This window comes from Culex pipiens, chromosome 3 (assembly GCF_016801865.2).
Source record: "Culex pipiens pallens isolate TS chromosome 3, TS_CPP_V2, whole genome shotgun sequence".
Lineage (NCBI taxonomy): Eukaryota > Metazoa > Arthropoda > Insecta > Diptera > Culicidae > Culex > Culex pipiens.
The window spans coordinates 158,725,404-158,746,767 of NC_068939.1; the positions used below are offsets into that span (position 1 = coordinate 158,725,404).

Below are 21,364 nucleotides of genomic sequence, written 5' to 3' on the forward strand. Positions count from 1 at the left end.
CTCAATTTCCCAAAATACGTATTTTTTGATTTTCGAGATTTTTTGATATGTTTTAGGGGACAAAAATCCGCAACTTTTGAGCCATAGAGAAACATGGTCAAAAAATCTGCCGCCGAGTTATGATTTTTTGAAAAAATAGTGATTTTTGGAAAAAATCGAAGTTTTATGCAAAAACAAGTTTGACATTATTTTTTAATGCAAAATTGAATTTGCAATCGAAAAGTACTTTACAGATTTTTTGATTAAGGGCTCCGTTTTCAAGATATAGCCACCGAAAGTTTGATTTTAGCGAAATATTTGCAGTTTTTCAATTTTTAAAAATAGTGACCATGAGTGACCATTTCTAAAAATATTTTTTTTGAAAAGTTCAGAAAATTTGCTATAAAATTGTCTAAGAGACATTGAAGATTGGACCTCTGGTTGCTGAGATACAGCGGCTTAAAGAAAAAGAAACACGAAAATTGAAGTTTTCCTAATCTCACCCAAACAGCCCACCATTTTCTAATGACGATATCTCAGCAATTAATGGTCCGATTTTCAATGTTAATACATGAAACATTCGTGAAATTTTCCGATCTTTTCGAAAAAAATATTTTGAATTTTTTTAAATCAAGACTAACATTTTAAAAGGGCCAAACATTGAATATTACGCCCATTTAAAATGCTAGTCTTGATTTAAAAATTTTCAAAATATTTTTTTCGAAAAGATCGGAAAATTTCACGAATGTTTCATGTATTAACATTGAAAATCGGACCAATAATTGCTGAGATATCGTCATTAGAAAATGGTGGGCTGTTTGGGTGAGACTTAGAAAACTTCAATTTTCGTGTTTCTTTTTCTTAAAGCGGCTCTATCTCAGCAACCCGAGGTCCAATCTTCAATGTCTCTTAGACAATTTTATAGCAAATTTTCTGAACTTTTCAAAAAAATATTTTTAGAAATGGTCACTCATGGTCACTATTTTTAAAAATTGAAAAACTGCAAATATTTCGCTAAAATCAAACTTTCGGTGGCTATATCTTGAAAACGGAGCCCTTAATCAAAAAATCTGTAAAGTACTTTTCGATTGCAAATTCAATTTTGCATTAAAAAATAATGTCAAACTTGTTTTTGCATGAAACTTCGATTTTTTCCAAAAATCACTATTTTTTCAAAAATTCATAACTCGGCGGCAGATTTTTTGACCATGTTTCTCTATGGCTCAAAAGTTGCGGATTTTTGTCCCCTAAAACATATCAAAAAATCTCCGAAATCAAAAAATACGTATTTTGGGAAATTGAGTTTTAGTGAAAAAAAAGTTGATAAAAAAATCTGCAAATTTTTTTTCCGTGTACCTATTTTTTCCTCAAAAGACCTCAACAATACCTACAACTTTGCCGAAGACACCAAATTGATCAGAAAATTCACTCAAAAGTTACAGCTGTTTGAATATTTACATACCATTTTTGTATGGACAGCTGCCAAAATTGTATGGAGACTTGTATGGGTGAACCAAGGACGCAAAATAGCTTATTTGGTCATAGGGAAGGCCCCCACAGAGTTTGAGTCAAATCAAAAAAATACAAAAAATAAAAATGGTCGAAATCGGCCGATTTCGTAGAGAGTTGCTCACATGTATATTTTCACTGAAACTGCACTTCCATGGTGGATAAATCTTCGCGATTTTTTCAGGGGTGCCACTCAAGTCGGGAAATCGGGAATTAGCCAAAATCCACCAGAAAAATCGGGAAAATGTCGGGAGTTTCAGATTTTATGTCAGAAAGTCAGGAATCCCAAGCATATTCGTTTAATAATTATTTTCTAAGTCTTGCATAATTTTGTAATATTTGGTACAATTTTCAAATTTACTCGATTTTCTTTGGTAACTAACTTTAAATTTGAGGTTCCTTCGAATAATTCAATCTATGTTAGAAAGAAAAGTCTGTTTCAAAAATTAAAAATCCTGATAAATATTGGATGCATTTGACACATATTTTCAGAATATTTTTTATGAATCAAAAGTTGATGAAAAACTAATTCATAATTAGAGCTAAATTTCAAGAATTATGTGCATCGTAAACACATTCTTGACACAATAATTGAATATTTCTAGATTAAATTTTCAAAACAACCTATCCCTCATGGGTTTCCTATGCAGATAGGGCCTTTTGAAAATTTAATCGAGATTTGAAAAAAAATAATTTGGCAATTGTTTTTTGAGACATTTTTTTAAATTTTTAGCTGTATTAATTAAGTCTTTTAATTTTTTTTTTATTTCCTTTGAAATTTTTTGTGAGTATAGATCACTGTAAATAAAGCATGATTCTCATTTGGAAAACTTAAATATTAAATAAATCCAATCGTTGTTTGTTCTGAATGATATAATTTAAAAACCTTCTTGAAAACATGAAAAAAATTCTCAACATTTGTACAAAATAAGTTGTTAAACATGGAATATTATCAAACTGATTTTTTTTTTCATTTAAATAGTAATAATACTAAAACAGTTAAACACTGACAACTAGAAAAATCAAAATTGATTCAAAAATTCTATGTCCAAATTCACAAATTTTAAAAAGAAACTTGGTAAAGACATTTTTAAAACTGCATCTAATTCCAGCGTGCCATATCAGCACTTTGACATTCAATTAAAGTTTATTAAAAGCGTTTTCAACTGAAATCGAGTGATAAATAGCTCAATAAGAAGTGAGCAAGCAAGTTTCTATCAAAAGTTTTGCAAAAGTTAGGAGCAAGCAACCTGCCAAACATACGAGAATTTCCCCTAATTCCTAGTTTTTTTTTCTAAATTGTTTGAAAGAATAATAACAGTTATCATGGATAAAGCGTGCTTTTATTTAAAATAAAATTAGATTGAATATAGACTACAATTTTAAATTCAGTTATCTTAAACTTTTTGCCATTTCCAGTTGAAATAAGAATTGAAATTGTAAGTATTGTTAGGCTTTCGGTTATTTTTCAAAGACTAATTGATTATGTTTCCGCTATGAATCAAAATAAAAGGTGCTTCCATTTTTGAATTATTTTTTTAAGGATTTTGTGATAAGTTTCTGTATTTTAAGAAAAAATGGTCAATAGTTTAAATTTATTAAGTTGAACTAGGTTTTATTTCAATGGCTAATAATGACTTTTTTTTGCTTTTCTCGCTGAGGCTATAATCCTGCTCTAAAAATGATTTTTTATTAAAAGCTCGAAGACCCACCTTCATCTATATATATATATATATATATATATATATATATATATATATATATATATATATATATATATATATATATATATATATATCGACTCAGAATCGAACACTGAACAAATGCCTGCGTTTAGATGGGACGAAAGACCGTAAGAGCAATGTCGTACCGCTCCTTTCAAATTTTGCTCCAGATATGACCATTGACCACTTACATATTTAGTGATATTTGTGTACTTTTTGCCTTCCTCACTGAGGTAAGGCTATAATCCTGCTCGAAAAATGAACTTTTGAAATACAGCTCGTAGACCTATATTCATGTATACCTATCGACTCAGAATCGAAAACTGAACAAATGTCTGTGTGTGTGTATGTGTGTGTGTGTGTGTATGTATGTATGTGTTCAAAATTCTTGCCAAGTTTTCTCAGCACTGGCTGGACCGATTTTGATCAAACCGGTTGCATTCGACTTGGTTTAGGGTCCCATACATCGCTATTGAATTGTTTGAAGTTTCGATAAGTAGTTCAAAAGTTATATATAAAAATGTGTTTTCACATTTAACCGGATCTCATTTATATGCATGAAAACTATGTCCGGATCCATCATCCAACCCATCGTTGGTTAGGTAATCGAAAAACCTTTCCAACGAATCCAAAACACTGAAGATCTGGCAACCCTGTCTCGAGATATGGCCACTTAAGTGATATTGATGCACTTTTTGGAAGCCGAATCTCACTTAAATGTATGTAAACGAAGTCCGGATCCATCATCCGACCCATCGTTGGTTAGGTAATCGAGAGACCTTTCCAACGAGTCCAAAACATAGAAGATCTGGCAACCCTGTCTCGAGATATGTCCTCTTAAGTGATATTGATGCACTTTTTTGAAGCCGGATCCCACTTAAATGTATGTAAACTATGTCCGGATCCACCATTCGACCCATCGTTGGTTAGGTTATCAAATAACCTTTCCAACGAGTCCAAAACATTGAAGATCTGGCAACCCTGTCTCGAGATATGGCAACTTAAGTGATATTGATGCTCTTTTTGGAAGCCGGATCTCACTTAAATGTATGTAAACTATGTCCGGCTCCACCATCCGACCCATCGTTGGTTAGGTAATCGAAAAACCTTTCCAACGAATCCAAAACACTGAAGATCTGGCAACCCCGTCTCGAGATATGGCCACTTAAGTAATATTTATGTACTTTTTGGAAGCCGGATCTCACTTAAATGTATGTAAACTATGTCCGGATCCACCATCCGACCCATCGTTGGTTAGGTAATCGAAAAACCTTTCCAACGAATCCAAAACACTGAAGATCTGGCAACCCCGTCTCGAGATATGGCCACTTAAGTAATATTTATGTACTTTTTGGAAGCCGGATCTCACTTAAATGTATGTAAACTATGTCCGGATCCACCATCCGACCCATTGTTGGTTAGGTAATCAAAAAACCTTTCCAACGAGTCCAAAACACTGAAGATCTGGCAACCCTGTCTCGAGATATGGCCACTTAAGTGATATTGATGCTCTTTTTGGAAGCCGGATCTTACTTAAATGTATGTAAACTATGTCCGGCTCCACCATCCGACCCATCGTTGGTTAGGTAATCGAAAAACCTTTCCAACGAATCCAAAACACTGAAGATCTGGCAACCCCGTCTCGAGATATGGCCACTTAAGTAATATTTATGTACTTTTTGGAAGCCGGATCTCACTTAAATGTATGTAAACTATGTCCGGATCCACCATCCGACCCATTGTTGGTTAGGTAATCAAAAAACCTTTCCAACGAGCCCAAAACATTGAAGATCTGGCAACCCTGTCTCGAGATATGGCCACTTAAGTGATATTGATGCTCTTTTTGGAAGCCGGATCTTACTTAAATGTATGTAAACTATGTCCGGCTCCACCATCCGACCCATTGTTGGTTAGGTAATCGAAAAACCTTTCCAACGAATCCAAAACACTGAAGATCTGGCAACCCCGTCTCGAGATATGGCCACTTAAGTAATATTTATGTACTTTTTAGAAGCCGGATCTCACTTAAATGTATGTAAACTATGTCCGGATCCACCATCCGACCCATTGTTGGTTAGGTAATCAAAAAACCTTTCCAACGAGTCCAAAACATTGAAGATCTGGCAACCCTGTCTCGAGATATGGCCACTTAAGAGATATTGATGCTCTTTTTGGAAGCCGGATCCCACTTAAATGTATGTAAACTATGTCCGGATCCACCATCCGACCCATCGTTGGTTAGGTAATCGAAAAACCTTTCCAACGAACCCAAAACACTGAAGATCTGGCAACCCTGTCTCGAGATATGGCCACTTAAGTGATATTGATGCTCTTTTTGGAAGCCGGATCTCACTTAAATGTATGTAAACTATGTCCGGATCCACCATCCAACCCATCGTTGGTTAGGTAATCGAAAAACCTTTCCAACGAATCCAAAACACTGAAGATCTGGCAACCCTGTCTCGAGATATGGCCACTTAAGTAATATTTATGTACTTTTTGGAAGCCGGATCTTACTTAAATGTATGTAAACTATGTCCGGATCCACCATCCGACCCTTCGTTGGTTAGGTAATCGAAAAACCTTTCCAACGAATCCAAAACACTGAAGATCTGGCAACCCTGTCTCGAGATATGATTACTTAATAAGACATGAATGCCACAAAAGTGGTAAAATGTCTATAATAAAAAAAAAATGATTACTTAAGTTATATATGTGTACGTTTTCTCTGGATTCAAAAAAATTGCTGAAATATGTGTACAAATCACTCCTATTACCCATTGTTGATAAAAAGTGAGGAAGGCATCAAACACATAGGTGGATTAAGTTAGTTTTTTATTTCAATTTTCTGTTTTTTTTTTTTTTTGCAATAGCATTAATTTAGTTTAAGTATGGAAACAATGTAATATTTTGAAATACCGTAATTTGGGGTGACTTTGATAGCCCGGGGTGACTTTGATAGATTTTTCAAATGCCCGTCAAATTAATATCTAAACATTTTTGAGCATTTTGAGTATGTAAGCATTAAGGGATAGCTTATTATCGAACATATATGCAAAAATGTGACTGTTACATTAGATGTATCAAAATAAGTGGCCAAATCAAAATTCTATCAATGTCACCCCGGGCTATCAAAGTCACCCCAGTTTACGGTACTTTACAATTCTTGAAATCTCATGTAAAATGAGTGCTTTCCTAAAGCCGACGTGAACTTCAAGTACTTAAAAAGCATATTTTCACTGAAACTGCACTTCCCAAACACAGATGTGAACTTCAAGTACCTAGATAGCATAACATTTTGAAACAATACATCAAAGAATTTGACACAGAGTGAACATCTGCACCATTCAGATGGTCATAGCAATGATTTTTTTCGAATTCTACGGAAGTCATCATCGTCAAATAAACACACCGGCCACTCCTCCTTTGTGTTTGTCCATATTTCTATATTTTATCATCTCTTTCTGTCTCATTCACGACACAATAATAAAATAACCTATACATTAGTTAAAAAGATGTATTTTTGTAGTTTTTTTTTTCATTTTATTTTTTGTTTTCTTTTGCTTCTCTTTACCTTAGTATTGAAATTTCAGCGCGCGCGAGCGCACACGTGCCAACACGTGCGTTCTTGCGCCTGCTCACATTACCTGTTTGTTTTTACTTTTTTGTAAGTTTTTTGCTTGCTTGCTTTTAAATGTGTGTTCTCTGCCACGGATTGAAAGGGTTTTGTTTGAAAAGTAAGTTAAGATTTTGTCCATGTGTATATTTTGTAAATTTTGTGTGCTCATCGCGCCGTTTCATCGTGTACAAATCATAGTCCCTAAGATGGCAAAACGTTTTTTTACGGTGAAATTCTTACAGATCATGATGGGTTCGCCGAAGAAATCAAAAATTACAGAAAGGGTGGCGCGCTCGAGAGAAAAAAGTTTGTTAGTTTTTTACACATGTCGGTCGCAACCTTCCTCCTACTCTACTAGTGTGTGTGTGTTTGTGTTATTTTAGAGTGTGTGTTTCTTACTATTTCTTATTACAACGACAAATTCAGGTATGTTTTACGCGATAAATTGAAAAATTAAGGAAAAGCTAACAAATTATGGTTTTTGTGGTTAAAGAGAGTAGGAAAGGGTATTTAAAAAAAGGGGTTTTTTTTTGCTACATTCAAACGGTTGCTGCTGTTCCGGGTTGTTCTTAAACGTGCCTATCTCGAACTTGTTCGTATATTTCAGTTGCGGAAAACGGAAATAAAGAACATTCACATTGCCTAATTCTATCGATCTGTTTGTTTACTTACTATTGAATAAATCTGTTTCAGGTGTATATATTTTACATCTTCCTCCAAATAACCTCTCGTTTTATTTTTGTTTTTTTTTCCATTCTTGAGGGGTGGGGTTGAGTTAGCAATTTGTCCAATTGTGTAAAACAAAATGAAATGGGTAAAACCATTCGAAGAAAGAGCTTGCAAGCTCAACATGTGCCAAGAAGAAGAAGAGGAGGGGGGGCGTACTTGACGCACTGCAAGTACCAACGCCGATCGCCAACCAATCACGCGCAAATTTTTCGCGCGAAATGTTGTTGTCAATGAAGAAGAGTACAGAAAAAATGCAGGTCTGCCGGAAGGGAAGGGCGGGCGGGACAAAATCAGGTTTGCGTGAAGGAAATGTGTGTGTGTTGATGATCAACGGTGTGTCGATACTCTCTCTTCAAACGCCTCGTTTACTGTGCCGCCGTCGGTTCAACGGTTGCCGTCTCCGCCGGGACAATCTTGGGTTCTGCTGGAAGGTAGAGAGAGCCATGTTAGTTTGGGAAGAGACGCGTTGACCTCGTCGCACTTACCGGTAGTCTCGATCTTGGTCTCCGCCACGTTGTTCTCCACAGGAGCGGCGGCGACGTCGTTCGTCTTGGGTGCTTCCTCCGCCTTGGTGCTACTGACGTCGTTCGTCTTCTTCTCCTCCGCGACGGGTTCCGGTTCTGCAGGCTTGGCCGGTGCTTCCTCCGCAGCAGGTTTCGCGGGTTCCTCTTCTGTGGGTTTGGCTGCGGGCGTTTCTTCAGCGGCCACTTCAGCAGCAGGCTCTTCCGTCGTCGTCGACGCCGGTTCTTCCGCTTTGTCTTCGGTCTTTTCTTCTGCGGGTTTGGCGGCGGCTTCCTCGGCAGCGGGTTTTTCCGACTCGTCGACGTCCATCTTTTCCGGGGCCGCTTTCTCCGCCTTCTCGACTTCCGGTTTGGTTTCTTCCTTGGGGGTGCTGTTCACAAGCCCATCCACAGCGTCGCCCTCTTTCTTGTCCTCCTTCTTGTCGTCATGCACTTCGTCGTTCTTGTCGTCGGCCTTCGCTTCCTCGTCCTTTTTGGCGTCCTCTGCAGCCTCTTCGGCGTCCGCTCCGTTGTCCTTCTCCTCCTCTTCAACTACCTTATCCTTGCCGGGCCGGCCACGCTTCTTCGGGGTTTTGGTCTCCACCTCCGGGGACTTTTCGTCCTCGTCGTCCTCGTGGTCCCGCTTCCCTCGGCCACGCCGCGACGGAGTGGCCGCCGCACGGCCCTTCTTGGCCGGCGGTGTGGCCGGTGTCGACGGCGTCGATACGCCACGTGTGCTAGCACGGGTGCGCCGGCGACCGCCCTCCTCCGCCGGGTCGATGCCCATGTTCTTCAGCAGCTCTTCGCTTTCCTTCTGGAATGCATCCTTGCGCTTCGACGGTGTACGCTTGGTCTGGAAACAAAATCGAAAGAGCTATTAGTTACTTTGCGCGCCAAAACAATACCGAATGGGCGAAAATAAGCTTCGTTCTCCTTTTGCTGCTGCGGCTGCACACACGCGTTTGTATTAAGGTGATTCGCTTTATTTTTGTTATTATGAAACACACCGAGACCAGCGAGCACACCAATACACGTGGGCACACGAAGAACCGTGATAGCACACGTTGTGTGTAGGACACACACGAGACATGTTACCATGCGAAATGAGCGCGAATTCGCGAGGTATTAAACAGTATGGGCTAGTCTTTATCATATAATTTTCAAAAAAGTTTAAAAAATTACACTGAGAATTACTGCAACCTACAACTTCATCCTTTGACAATTTGCACTAGCGGTTAAATAAAAGAGTTATGCAAGGTCGAAATTACATGAGGTAATCTAATCATAACAAGTCCCAAAGTAATCGCCACTTGGTTTTACGCCTAGTGCTTGAAGGAACTCGTCGGCAAGTGAAAGTCACGTCTTGTTTGACTAGCTCATATACGGATGTAACGAGGTATGGTATACACCTACCAAGCAAACTGCTTGCACAGCTTGCGTTCGATACAGTTTCCAGTAATGCATGTACAAACACATTTGCAGCGTTCATACTATGGTATAAGGTCAGTAGCAGGCTATTTTTTAAAGTCGGTAGCACTGCTCGCTCTAAAGGTGATTTTCTCTTGAAAATTCTTTGTATTGTTTCTCGGAGTTGAAACTCCGTTTGAGGACAGCAGAAATAGTTTGTTTGTGAACTTGTCTAAGTAGCGTAAGTTTGGCACCTTCTAAATTGCTACTACCATCGTTCTTTCTCGTTTTGATCTCGTGTTGTGGGTTTTAACCGTTGTAACTCTCAGCGTAGTCCAGTTTTCATTCTATAGGGGATGAGGTCTTGCCTTTTGTGCTACCTCGTCGAGGGGGCTTGGTCTCTAGGGGTTATCCTTATTCCATTCTTCGTGTAACTTGTGGTTAGAGGATTCAACAGTTGGCGTGTCGTGTCTTCCAAACACCCCGGCTAAGCCGGAAGCTTTTCTTATTCCACTTCTTTTTTGGCTTATGATTAGGGGGACATTGGTTACATTTGTTTACTACAGCTACTCTCGATTCCAGAAGTCTTAACAGCCACTTTAAAAATTGCTTCCGTTGTAGTTCGCTTCAGATCAGCAGACAGCATAGTCTAGTATACGCACCCATGACGAACGAACTTTTTAACTCGACTTTGTCAATGCTTCGTTCTACGCTACTCAAAATCGGGTATGAAAACATAAACTTCACTTCTTTTTCTGGATTATAACTTTCCTCAATCACGCAAGGAAGTGTGTTCAGCTGAAGTCGGTGTTAGGGAAATGCTGATGTAGAACGAATATATGACTACTGAGACAAGAAGGTGTAACTTGATGTTCACATCTGTGTTTGGGAAGTGCAATTTCAGTGATAAAAATATGCATTCTAGGTACTTGAAGTTCACGTCGGCGTTTGGGAAGCGTACACTTTTTTTAAGTTTTATAAGCGTTTCAAGATATTTTGCATTTTTGCATATTTTTAAAGGGTCCGGTAGATAAAATTCTGATAACTTTTCTCTGGATTAAGTTTTTCATAACGTTCGAATAAAACGTTTTTCAACACTCTTTACCTGACATTCAGGCCTGAGGATCCCATCTTTGTTAAAACAAAGCAAAATAGCCGAAATAGCACGATTTAGAGGAAAATCTCTTATGCAGGGTGACCACTCAAATCACTTATTCAAATTCCCGACTGTTCCAGAAACTCAAATAATAGGCATTTATTATCAAATTTTAAACAAAAAACTTTTTATAAAATGTCAACATCAACCTAAAAAATCTAAATAAATTAAAAAATATCAAGCCATTGAAATTTTTTGTTGAAGCAGAAACTAAACAAGAAATTGCTCAAAAATACATCAAAAATGGAAGCACTCATTATTATGATTCAGAGTAGAAACATAAACAATTAGTCTTTGAAAAATAACCGAAAGCTTAACAATATTTATGATTTCAATGTTTATTCGCAATTCGCAATTTTCAGTGTAAGAACGGGCCTTGACCGATCTTATGCACCAGGTTCCCGACGAACACGCACTGCCCTTACACCTACATCTCACCCTTGCTCTGAGTCAGTACGAGCAGCACGCTAGAACACGCTTTGAGTGTTCGTGCCAGGCATGCACACCTTCTTTTCCGGTTACGCATTTTAACTCGGCCGGGGGTGGTACATTACGTAGGGTTTGATGTAAGTATAAGCGCCTAACCATTTATAGTGTGCCTATCAATTTTCATTAAAGCAAAAACTGTTTTATTTTTAGTTTGAATTCAAAAACTAGTTGTTATTTACAGTGTATTGTTTTCTCCTGAAATCTTCCCTATTGTTGAGTCGTGTTTATCTGTTGCTATTTCTTTTGTCGCGGTGTTTTGTTACAATATTTTGGTCCTAAGCATTTTAGAAAAGTTTTTCAAAAGTACAATACTCGAGTTTTTTTTTGAAAAGGTCCTATAAACAAAATTTCCAATTTTAGCTTTTTGGGTGTTTATGAAACCGCCTTGAGTCAGGGGTATTCAAAAACACCCAAAAAGCAAAAATTGGAAATTTTGTTTTTAGGACCTTTTCAAAAAAAAACTCGAGAATAGTAATATTTGTGTTAATCCTTTAATCATTCCATAAATTGAGTAAGGGCTCGAACCTCATTTGTCTGAAGAAAAGGGTGAAGATTGAAAACAATGGACAGTGAAAGAAATATACTATTTGAAGAATCAATAGTAAAAGAAAGATAGTAATTTATGAAGTAAATAAAGAAATTAACAATAATTAATAAATAGAGGTAACAAACAAGCTTAGATTGTATTGAGGGCAATTTACAGGGAAGATGAGAAATTATTCAAATAGATAAAGAAAAGGCACATGATAAACAAAATTGACATCGCTGCCAAATTAAGGGAAAGCAGAAAGTTTGTTACAGCAGCATCAATTGGTAAAATAGAGTGGAAAAGCGTTAAGAAATAAGATAATCAAATGAGTAAAATCGAAATCAAATGGAGGATAGTAAACAAAAGCCGCGTTAGAAAATCAGTGAAACAAAATAAATAGAAGATAGGTGGTAGCTGAAATGGAAAGAAGAGAAACCCCGTTCTGCGACGTTCAGGTACATCCACAGCAGTTGACTCAACATACTGCGAATCAAAACAATACCGTCTACAATCACAAATTACTTCCCTTTCCCACACTGTCGCGCCCCTTTCTTTCAGCCGTCTCGACTCTGACCCTCGCTGGTCAAAGGTTTACGATCCGTTTCCACAGGCCACCAGCTAGGTCATCATGAAAACCAAGCCAACGTAGAGGTAAGAAAATAGGACACTTGCAAGGAACCAGAGCTATACTGTTCTGATCAAGATAATTCGGATGATCTAACAGGACTACGGACGTAGTCAGTGACGCTCCTTCCAGGATGTTCCTCGCCTGAGCGTCAACTGAAGAGGTATTATCATTCGCCCTTGGCCTGCAAGCAGAAACTAAACAAGAAATTGCTCAAAAATACATCAAAAATGGAAGCACTCATTATTATGATTCAGAGTAGAAACATAAACAATTAGTCTTTGAAAAATAACCGAAAGCTTAACAATATTTATGATTTCAATGTTTATTTAAACAAATAGTTTTTTTTTCCACAAAGTCGGACGCATTTCAATAAACGCTCTAGTCTAGTAACGAAACAGTCTTTCATTGCTTAGCCACAGACGTAACAGTTTGGCGACGAGAAAGGCAGAACATTTTTCAAGCTTCGCGAAGTGCAAGGTCTCAAAATGTCGTTTGATCCAGAATTAATTGAAGAACGCCATCCTCAAGCTGGCCAATCTGATCGCCACCCAGCAGGAGCAGCAACGATGCCAGATACACAGATTTGTCAGACATTTGAGCTTGTGTCAGACATTTTATGAGATGCACAGACTTTTAAATAACTTCATTAAATAAATATTTTGTAAAAATATCAACCGAAACTTATTTTGTTAGTCTTCAAATCTAGAGTTTTTTTTGATTAGGTCCTATAAACATATGAAAGACAATAGTTTATTGGTCCTTTTCAAAAAAAACTCTGGAAATGCTTAAAAACGCAATTTCTGATGGATTTCTATGACTGTAAATTGATATATTTGAATTTTAGACAAAAACACAGACATTCACAGATTTTTTAACAGACATTTCATAAAACCAAGTGGCATCTCTGAGGAGCAGATTGCGGCACTCCAACAGGCCAACGCAAATCCCTCCGGCAGCGAGAAGATCATTGAGTCATTAGCAACGGCCGTCGAAGAGTTCCGTTACGACCCGGACGACGGAATTTTCTTCGATGCGTGATTCGCACGCAAATTCTATGTCTTACCACTTATTTTATGCGAAATGTTTAAAGAGACAAATTCTTTGAACATATTTGCAAAAACTTAAATCAAAATTTGTTGAACATAATGACTTAATGAATTTAGCCTAACATTAAAAAAATTTAACACAAAAAAAAACATTATTACCAAACTCAATTTTTTCCATTATTGTGAAAATTAGGCTCAATTGTTTACTAGTTTTTCATTAAACTTTGTTTTTTTGTCACCTCTTGTTTAATAAAAAAAAAACAATCTTATGATTAAAAAAAAAATGTAAAAATCTGTATGAAATACATCCATTACATATCAGGATTATAATGTCTTAAAAAGCCTTTTTCCTTAAATTTTAATAATTTACTGAAGAAGAATTGAGTAAATTTAATTTGAAAATTGTACAAAATATAAAAAAAAATTCTTCAAAAGCTAGAAAATAAATTCCAAACAAGTATGTTTGGGATTCCCGACTTTTCTCGTCTTTTTCCGGTTTTTGGCGGATTTTGAGACTTGAGTGGGCACCCTGCATTTATTTATCTTGCATTTTTTTATTTTGACTATTGGAACAATGCAAAGTTTATTTTTTTTTAAATGCTTTGAATTTTCAAGCTAAATATGCGCTTCCCTAACACAGACGCTAACTTTAATAGAATGCATAAAATTGGCCACCGAAAAAGCGCTTCCCTAACACGGACGTGAACTTCAAATACCTAGAATGTTGACTGTAATAGCGTCATAATTGTAATTCTAGTACCTCTCAACAAACTGAACTAACATGAACTACGTTATTCAACGCCATTCCGATCAAGTCTCGGCATAACTACTTTGACTTTTTTTCAAGAAGATGCAACTCCACCGCATCCTCCACCAAGCGGACAAAAACAAACAAAACCACGCGCTGGTCAGTCAACCCTATTCTTCTACAAGCACGACTCTCTTCGCACCACACACACTCCCAACCGCCTGCTGCGATCCGTCCGTTACGTGAGTTTCAAATCACTCGTTCGGCGCGCAACCGCACACACACACGCACAACCCCAAACGCACCACCGTTTTCAATTTTTCTACATCATCATCATGATCGTCGTCACCACCACCACACTCACACGAGGCAATGATAAGAAAACACTGCCAAACAATAGAAATGCGACGATTTTGGGGTGGGCAAATTCGCGTGATTTGCACCGGAAGTGGGCAATAAATTGGATTTCCTCCGAATCAAGTTTGATTTCCGATCGCAGAAGGCTTCGCCTTGGCATCGATTGTGGTGGCTTTCGCGCGTCACTCGAAATTTTTCCTCATTTTTACACACATCGTCCCCGCACGCACGCACACCGTTGCAGCTTGGTGTAGGTCGGCACCAATACAAGCTCATTCAACGGAACCGGACTGCTGCGATTCTGCGAGGGAAAAGATGGAAGCTAGCGCTACTGCCTCGACGAGTCTCAACTTTTGGAACTTTCTGGGAAGTACGCGCGCGTTTTTCGCAGCAAGCCGTGCGGGTTCGAACCTGTTCCGACGTGTTTGATCCTGAATTTCGCCTTCAAAATGACGAAAAGTAGGCATTTTCGAACCCGGAATGCCAAGCCACGGCGAGCGTGTGTGTGTGTGCGTCCTCGCAAGATGCCTTCCCCTTAATCCACTTGCTGCTTCCTTCCCGCAACGGGTTACTTACCGGCGTTTTGGCTTCAACTTCCGCCGGAGCGTCTTCTTTGACTTCTTCCACCTTCTCGGCGACCGCTGGTGTCGCTTCCACCTCCGGCGCTACGGCGGCAGCTTCCGTGGCTACCGCGGCGTTATCCGTGTCCGACATGGCCCTCGAGATTGTTCTTCCGAATGATGCTCACGATTGCTGGCCGCTTTCAAAACCCCAACGCGCAACAACACAGGTTCCGTTCCGTCCCACGCACGCACCGAATAGTTACCGAGGGAGATTCCGCGCTTTCTTTGAGACGGGTCAAAATACAATCATGAAAGCAAACCGAGCAAAAAAGAAAAAACGTTTTTTTTTTCGTCTCCCTTGGCCTTCTGGTCTGGTCGACTTCGCGGAACGCACTCTCTCTCACTTTTGTTGGCAGGCCGCAAAACACAACGAAGATGCGAGAGTTTGATGCCTTGGGACGGGACTTGACGAAAGAACGCGGACAGGCGGGAGAGATTTCTGAACGAACAAAATGGCCGCCCGCCGCCGCCGAGACTTCAAAGCGCGGTGAACGCGAAGCGACGCGGCGAAGAGGGTTTTGAAGCGACGCGTTGGTTGGGGAGCGTTCTTTTGTTACGTAACGCAAAAAAATGGGAATTTATCCCCTCACGCCACTTGTTACAAAATTTACATACATTTTTTTTTATAGAGCGTAACACAGCCTTCGATTCACCCCTCCCACCCCTATTTTCGTTTCGTGATAAAAGAACGCTCACTTGAATGTATGCATCGTGAGAAATTTAATTAGGTTTTTAAAAAGGCGGTTGATTATAGTATTTTTTCGGAGATTTTTTTTATCGGGAATTCTTTGTTGGGAAACGGCATCTAATTCTATCGGGTACCTGATGTTAGCATATCAGCACTTTGACGTTCAAAAGAGCTTTAGGCGTCATCCATAAAGTACGTACGCTCTTAGGGGGGGAGGGGGGGGTTACCGTAGGTGTGACAAGATGTGAGGAAGGGTGGAGTGGGGGTTTGCGAGACTGTGACGTCACGCTAGGCTTTTTTTAATATTGCATAATATTAATTCGAAATGTACACAATTAAATTAAATCCTTGTTTCTAAAATTGTTTGCTTACTATTATTTAGAAGTATCACATTATGAATTATTATATAGTCACTTTTTTTTATTCAGCTTGAACTTCAATATTTTGCAAATACTTGCTCGATAAAAATAAATGGCTTGAAAGCAGGATGTTCATAAGAAAACTGCTATAAATGGTTTGAACTTATTAGATACAATGCTGTGAAAAACAGTTTTCAGGTTCAACAGGTCTAATTTTAAAAAGATACCAAACTGTTTTTTTATATCGCAATGTTTATTCTAAAAAATGAATAATTAGACAACTTATAATTTTTTTTCCATATTAAAATTGGCAAAAATACCAAAATTATGAGAGTTTAAAGAAATAAAAACTACAAAAAATCCCATCGAAACAAGGGGGGGGGGGGGTCTGGTAAAATGTGACGTACTTTTTGAGGGGGGTTCAACCTTGTGTGACAAAGTGTGACATAGGGGGGAGGGGGGGTTAATTTTGGCCGATTTTTGCGTGACATACTTTATGGATGACGCCTTTATAACGTTTTTCGCACTCACACTATAAGCAAATTAGTTATTTCAAAAAAGTGTTTTAAAATGTATTTTACACTAGTTATAGCGAAAAAAATTTTTGCGATATTTAGCATCGATGATTTCCAAAAATTCAAAAGATTTATAAATCAGCTTTGAAATCAGCCCAACATGCTATAAATGATTCTAAACGCAGGGGAATGCATTTTAAATTGTTTTCTCCCAATTGCACTTCAATTTCCATTGAAATTTTGATTTTTTTTAAAGAAATTTTATTTTGCCCCCTGATTTTTCGTTTCAACTATGAAGGGCCGGGAGACAAAAACTTTAAATATTTTTTTTTATGATTTGCAAACAAAAAGAATATTTATTATTTCAAAATTCAAAAACTAAAAATTTACGACAGAAACAATCTTAATACAAAAAAAAAGATAAAACTAAAATTTAAAAAAAATACTTGCAAGAAAATTATTTAAACGTCAAGAAATATTTTTCTTAATTCTTAAATTATTCAATTTTTAAATTGAATTCTTAAATTTTTAAATTTTTGATTTCTGGAATTCTGAAATTTTGAAATTAAATTCTTAAATTCTTAAACTCTTAAATTCTTAAATTCTTAAATTCTTAAATTCTTAAATTCTTAAATTCTTAAATTCTTAAATTCTTAAATTCTTAAATTCTTAAATTCTTAAATTCTTAAATTCTTAAATTCTTAAATTCTTAAATTCTTAAATTCTTAAATTCTTAAATTCTTAAATTCTTAAATTCTTAAATTCTTAAATTCTTAAATTCTTAAATTCTTAAATTCTTAAATTCTTAAATTCTTAAATTCTTAAATTCTTAAATTCTTAAATTCTTAAATTCTTAAATTCTTAAATTCTTAAATTCTTAAATTCTTAAATTCTTAAATTCTTAAATTCTTAAATTCTTAAATTCTTAAATTCTTAAATTCTTAAATTCTTAAATTCTTAAATTCTTAAATTCTTAAATTCTTAAATTCTTAAATTCTTTTTAAATTCTTAAATTCTTAAAATGTTGAATTCTAGAGTATTTTTGTTTGAAAAGGTCCTATAAAAATATGAAACAAAATAGCTTATAGGACCTTTTCTAAGAAAAACTCTAGAATTCTTTAATTCTAAATAAATTAATGAAAATATTGTTGGAGTATTTTTATTTTTGATGTCATATTTAAAAAAAATAATCTTGATTTGATTATCCAGAGTGAAATTTTAGCTTAGGACTACGGAAAATCGACTATTAACTGTATTTAATTTTTGTAGGTCCCTAGATTTTTGAAATACCACATTTTTGAATTTTTAAATTTTTGATTTTTTAATTGCTTAGTTTTTTTTAAATTTATAGCTCTGTATTTTTGAAATTTCAAATATAATTTTAATATCTGATTTTTTTTAATTCTTGTTTTTTGATTATTTAAATGTTTGTTTAATGTAGTTTTTTTTCTAAGGCTAATTTTTTTAAATTTTTGAATCTTTTAGCTTATAAATCTTTTAATTTTGGAAACCCTGAATTTTTTTTTGAATTTATAAATCTAATTTTTTTGATTCATGTTTTTTTAAATTTGGAATGCATGAATTTTTAAATTATTGATTTTTTGTATCTAATTTATATATTCTTTTAATTTCTAAATATATTTGTATATTTGGCGACTGTCTTCTCTCCACAGAAATTTCAGATAATCTAATCAGGAAAAAATCATAACTTTGCAACGAGTTGCCTACAATACAACCTGTATATTTGGTACACACAAAAACCTGAAAAGTGTTACTTTTCGATACAAATGCTGAAAAGTTGATCTTTTCAGCACTCAAGCGAGTGCTGTAATGAACTTTTTAAGATTCGTTATTTTTGGTGTTTTTTGTGTTGAAAAGTAGTCCAGTAAAAGTAAGTAATTTAAAAGGGAAATTCGTAAAATGTTTTTTTTTCTTGTTTCAATTTAGAGGGTCGTATTCGAGTTCAGCGACCTCAGATTATAGACTATAGTCACGATTGAGTGGGTTTTATATTCCTTTTGAGAATTTTTGTAGTCATATTTGAGCTCAACGTTGCAAACAGGACAAGTAATGTTTGTTTTCGTGATTCGATTATCTGTGTTACATTCATGGAAAGAAGCAAGATTTCCTAAAAAGAGTTAGTTGAACAAGTTCACGTCAGTCAACAACATCTTCTATATATATAAAAAATTTCGACGGTTTTGTTCGAACGCGAATCAGTTCAATACGGAGCGTCGGATCGAGGTGCTTTTTGTTGCGTTGGATTCGTATAAGCCCAAGAAAGGTTCTTACTCTAATTAATTGACACTTTGGCCACTCTGGAACCGATTCCGGAGCATCGGCAAGTTGTATGGAGAAAGTTACGTAAAATCATATTTTGATCATAGGAGGCTGAATAGGCAAAAAATCAAAAAACGTCAACAAACGAAAAAAGGCAGAACGAAGTTTGTCGGGTAAGGCTTGTTTTTACTAAAAATTATCATGTGATATTCATTTGGCAAAATTTCAAGTTTTCTTTATTCGAAATTCGAGGTGGACAAAGCTAGAGAAAAGCGGTGCATGACCAAGGTCATGGGTATCGCATTTCAAAAACTTCATGCTTGACGTTATTCGGGATATGTTTGCAAATCTTAATGTTAATTGGAGTTGAGTTGTCTGTTTTATTTGTACAGCTATTGCTATCGAACAATAAACTTTATTTTTTTTTATTTGGTCATTTTCATAATTCAAGAATTTGTCTGTTTGAAATTCTGGATATGACAAATGAATCTTTTTTCATGGATATTCTAGAACTAGAAACGTCTTAATCAATGCAGTACATAATTTGTAAGTCAAATCAAACAATTCTATTTTGATCTGAGCTTGTTATATTGGTATGAGAAGAGGATTTAATTTAGAAAAGAAAAAGCGGAAAACAAATAGCAATTAAAGATTACCTGCTGCAATTCTCCAAGTCCACAACGATAACTACGCAGCAACATGATAAACGCGACCCGCACTGGCACTGTCACTGGGAGAAACTGTTCTGGACAACTCCCGCGAGGGCTTCTTCAAAACGCATCCAGCCGTCCAAAAGAAAAACAAAAAATAACGCGTGAGATCGGGTTTCCCCGCGCGCGTTTCCAAGATTTGGCTATCGTTTTACACATTTTACACACAAACTCACACTAATCTGTGGGTTAGATTTATTTCAGCTTCACCTACATCAAAAAAAGGTAAAATAAAAAGAATGAAATGTGATATTAAGCATGCAGTTTTTGGGGCCGTCTCTAGTGTGAGTTGGATCTTCTCACCCAGAATCGCGCCCGGTAATCGTCGGAGCAGGTCAGGAAGGCCGGATGGTTCGGCGAGTGGACGATGAAGCGCACGGCGCCGTTGTGTCCGAGCGACATCAGGTGGCAGCGGGACGCGTTCCGCGAGTTCCACGAGCACAGCGACGTGGTGACCTCGTCCGGGAAGAGCACGTAGTCTTCGGTGTGGTTGAACACGGCTTGGGTTTGGTGTTCCTGCTTGCCGGTTGTTCCGGCGCCGGTGTACGCGATCAGGCAGCGGCTGGTGCTGAGTTCCCAGAGTTTGACGAGCGAGTCTTGTCCGGAGGAGAGCAGGTACTTGCCGTTGCGGGTGAACGCGATGGAGCAGATTTCGGAACCGTCGTGGGCTTGGGAGAAGGTGTTGATGCAGCGGCCGCTGACGCCGTCCCAGAGCTTGATGGCGCCGTCCATGCTGCCGGTGGCGTAGACTTTGGCGTTTACGGAATATCGCACGCAGGTGATCGAGTCGGTGTGCTGCTGGGATGGAATGGCACTGACGAAACACTGGCCGGTGTGGACGTCGTAGACACGCAGCACGTGGTGATCGGTTCCGACGGCCATGTAGTCACCGGTCGGGTGGAACGCAAGGCTGCGAACGGGGACACAATCGCTGAGCACCTTGTGGGCCTTCTTGACGGATGCCTTGGAAATGTCAAACAGTTTTACGGTGTGGTCGCGCGATCCGGACGCCAAGATCTGGTCCTTCGGGTGAAACTCCAGGTAGGCCACCTCGTCGGTGTGATCGTACAGCGTACGAATGACCGGGTGACCCTGCTGCTCACGTCCCGGCTCCTGCTCGTCCGGTGCCGACTTTGCCAACATCCGGTCCACGTCCAGAATCTTAATACTGGCATCCACACTCCCGGTGGCAACCAGCTGACCATCGTAGCTGAAGCAACCCGCCCGACAGGCCGCCTTGTGCGACGTCACGTACGCCGTCTCGTACGAGGCCGGTTCCGGAGCCAGCGCCGAGCTTTCGATCTCAAACTCCAGATCCAAGCCGGAAGTTATCTCGTCAAAGACGTTCGTTGGCTTGTTCGAGTCGATCTGGCTCGCCTGACGGAAGATGTTCAGCAGCCGATCGCTGGGTGGACACGGCGGATCGGCACGCACCAAACCTGTCAGCTCGACCGCCAGCTGGTGATGGCCGTCGTAGAAGAGCTGACTGCAAAATTGTCGGTTTTGATTTGATTCAATTAATCTCGAAAATCATCCAACTTACCTGATCATCAAGCGGTACAGCAACTCCCGGCACTTGACCACATTCTTCGGGTCCACAAAGTCCGAATCTTTCATCATTTTCAGGCAAAACTCCAACGATTCTGATCAAAATGTAATGCGCCGCACCAACCAAACAACCTGCACGAACAACGTAAACAAAACGCCGGCGTCGTCGAAGCGCTGTCAAAGAAAAGATTCGTGCGATGTTTTACTCCAACTGTCAAACC

At 38.0% G+C, this 21,364-nt stretch overlaps 2 protein-coding genes across 5 annotated transcripts; both read right to left on the reverse strand.

The window, feature by feature from the left end:
* Positions 1-6,634: 6,634 nt before the first annotated feature.
* Positions 6,635-19,682, reverse strand: LOC120415127 (enolase-phosphatase E1-like). Of its 3 annotated transcripts, none has more exons than XM_039576573.2 (3): positions 19,542-19,682; positions 8,046-8,913; positions 6,635-7,984 (listed from the first exon to the last, which is right to left on the reverse strand). In XM_039576573.2, the coding sequence occupies exons 1-3, from the start codon at positions 19,584-19,586 to the stop codon at positions 7,926-7,928; spliced, it is 972 nt and encodes a 323-aa protein (XP_039432507.1). In that variant the 5' UTR covers positions 19,587-19,682; the 3' UTR covers positions 6,635-7,925. The 3 variants fall into 3 exon arrangements, with proteins under 3 accessions (XP_039432507.1, XP_039432498.1, XP_039432490.1); XM_039576564.2 differs by lacking the exon at positions 19,542-19,682 and adding an exon at positions 14,997-15,394 and having other exon boundaries at positions 6,635-7,981; XM_039576556.2 differs by lacking the exon at positions 19,542-19,682 and adding an exon at positions 14,997-15,393.
* Positions 19,683-19,739: 57 nt separating this feature from the next.
* LOC120415115 (cleavage stimulation factor subunit 1) lies at positions 19,740-21,359 on the reverse strand. 2 transcript variants are annotated; one of them, XM_039576545.2, is made up of 3 exons: positions 21,139-21,359; positions 19,899-21,081; positions 19,740-19,805 (listed from the first exon to the last, which is right to left on the reverse strand). In XM_039576545.2, the coding sequence occupies exons 1-3, from the start codon at positions 21,213-21,215 to the stop codon at positions 19,791-19,793; spliced, it is 1,275 nt and encodes a 424-aa protein (XP_039432479.1). In that variant the 5' UTR covers positions 21,216-21,359; the 3' UTR covers positions 19,740-19,790. The 2 variants fall into 2 exon arrangements, with proteins under 2 accessions (XP_039432479.1, XP_039432470.1); XM_039576536.2 differs by having other exon boundaries at positions 19,740-21,081.
* Positions 21,360-21,364: the final 5 nt, after the last annotated feature.

Bases quoted from the DNA above. Each gene is read 5' to 3' on its own strand.
- LOC120415115 (XM_039576536.2), bottom strand. From the start codon at position 21,215: ATGATGAAAGATTCGGACTTTGTGGACCCGAAGAATGTGGTCAAGTGC. The intron at 21,082-21,138 runs GTAAGTTGGATG...ACAATTTTGCAG, and splicing joins CTGTACCGCTTGATGATCAG to TCAGCTCTTCTACGACGGCC.
- LOC120415127 (XM_039576556.2), bottom strand. From the start codon at position 15,134: ATGTCGGACACGGATAACGCCGCGGTAGCCACGGAAGCTGCCGCCGTA. The intron at 8,914-14,996 runs GTAAGTAACCCG...TTTTGTTTCCAG, and splicing joins AAGTTGAAGCCAAAACGCCG to ACCAAGCGTACACCGTCGAA. The intron at 7,985-8,045 runs GTAAGTGCGACG...TCTACCTTCCAG, and splicing joins GACCAAGATCGAGACTACCG to CAGAACCCAAGATTGTCCCG.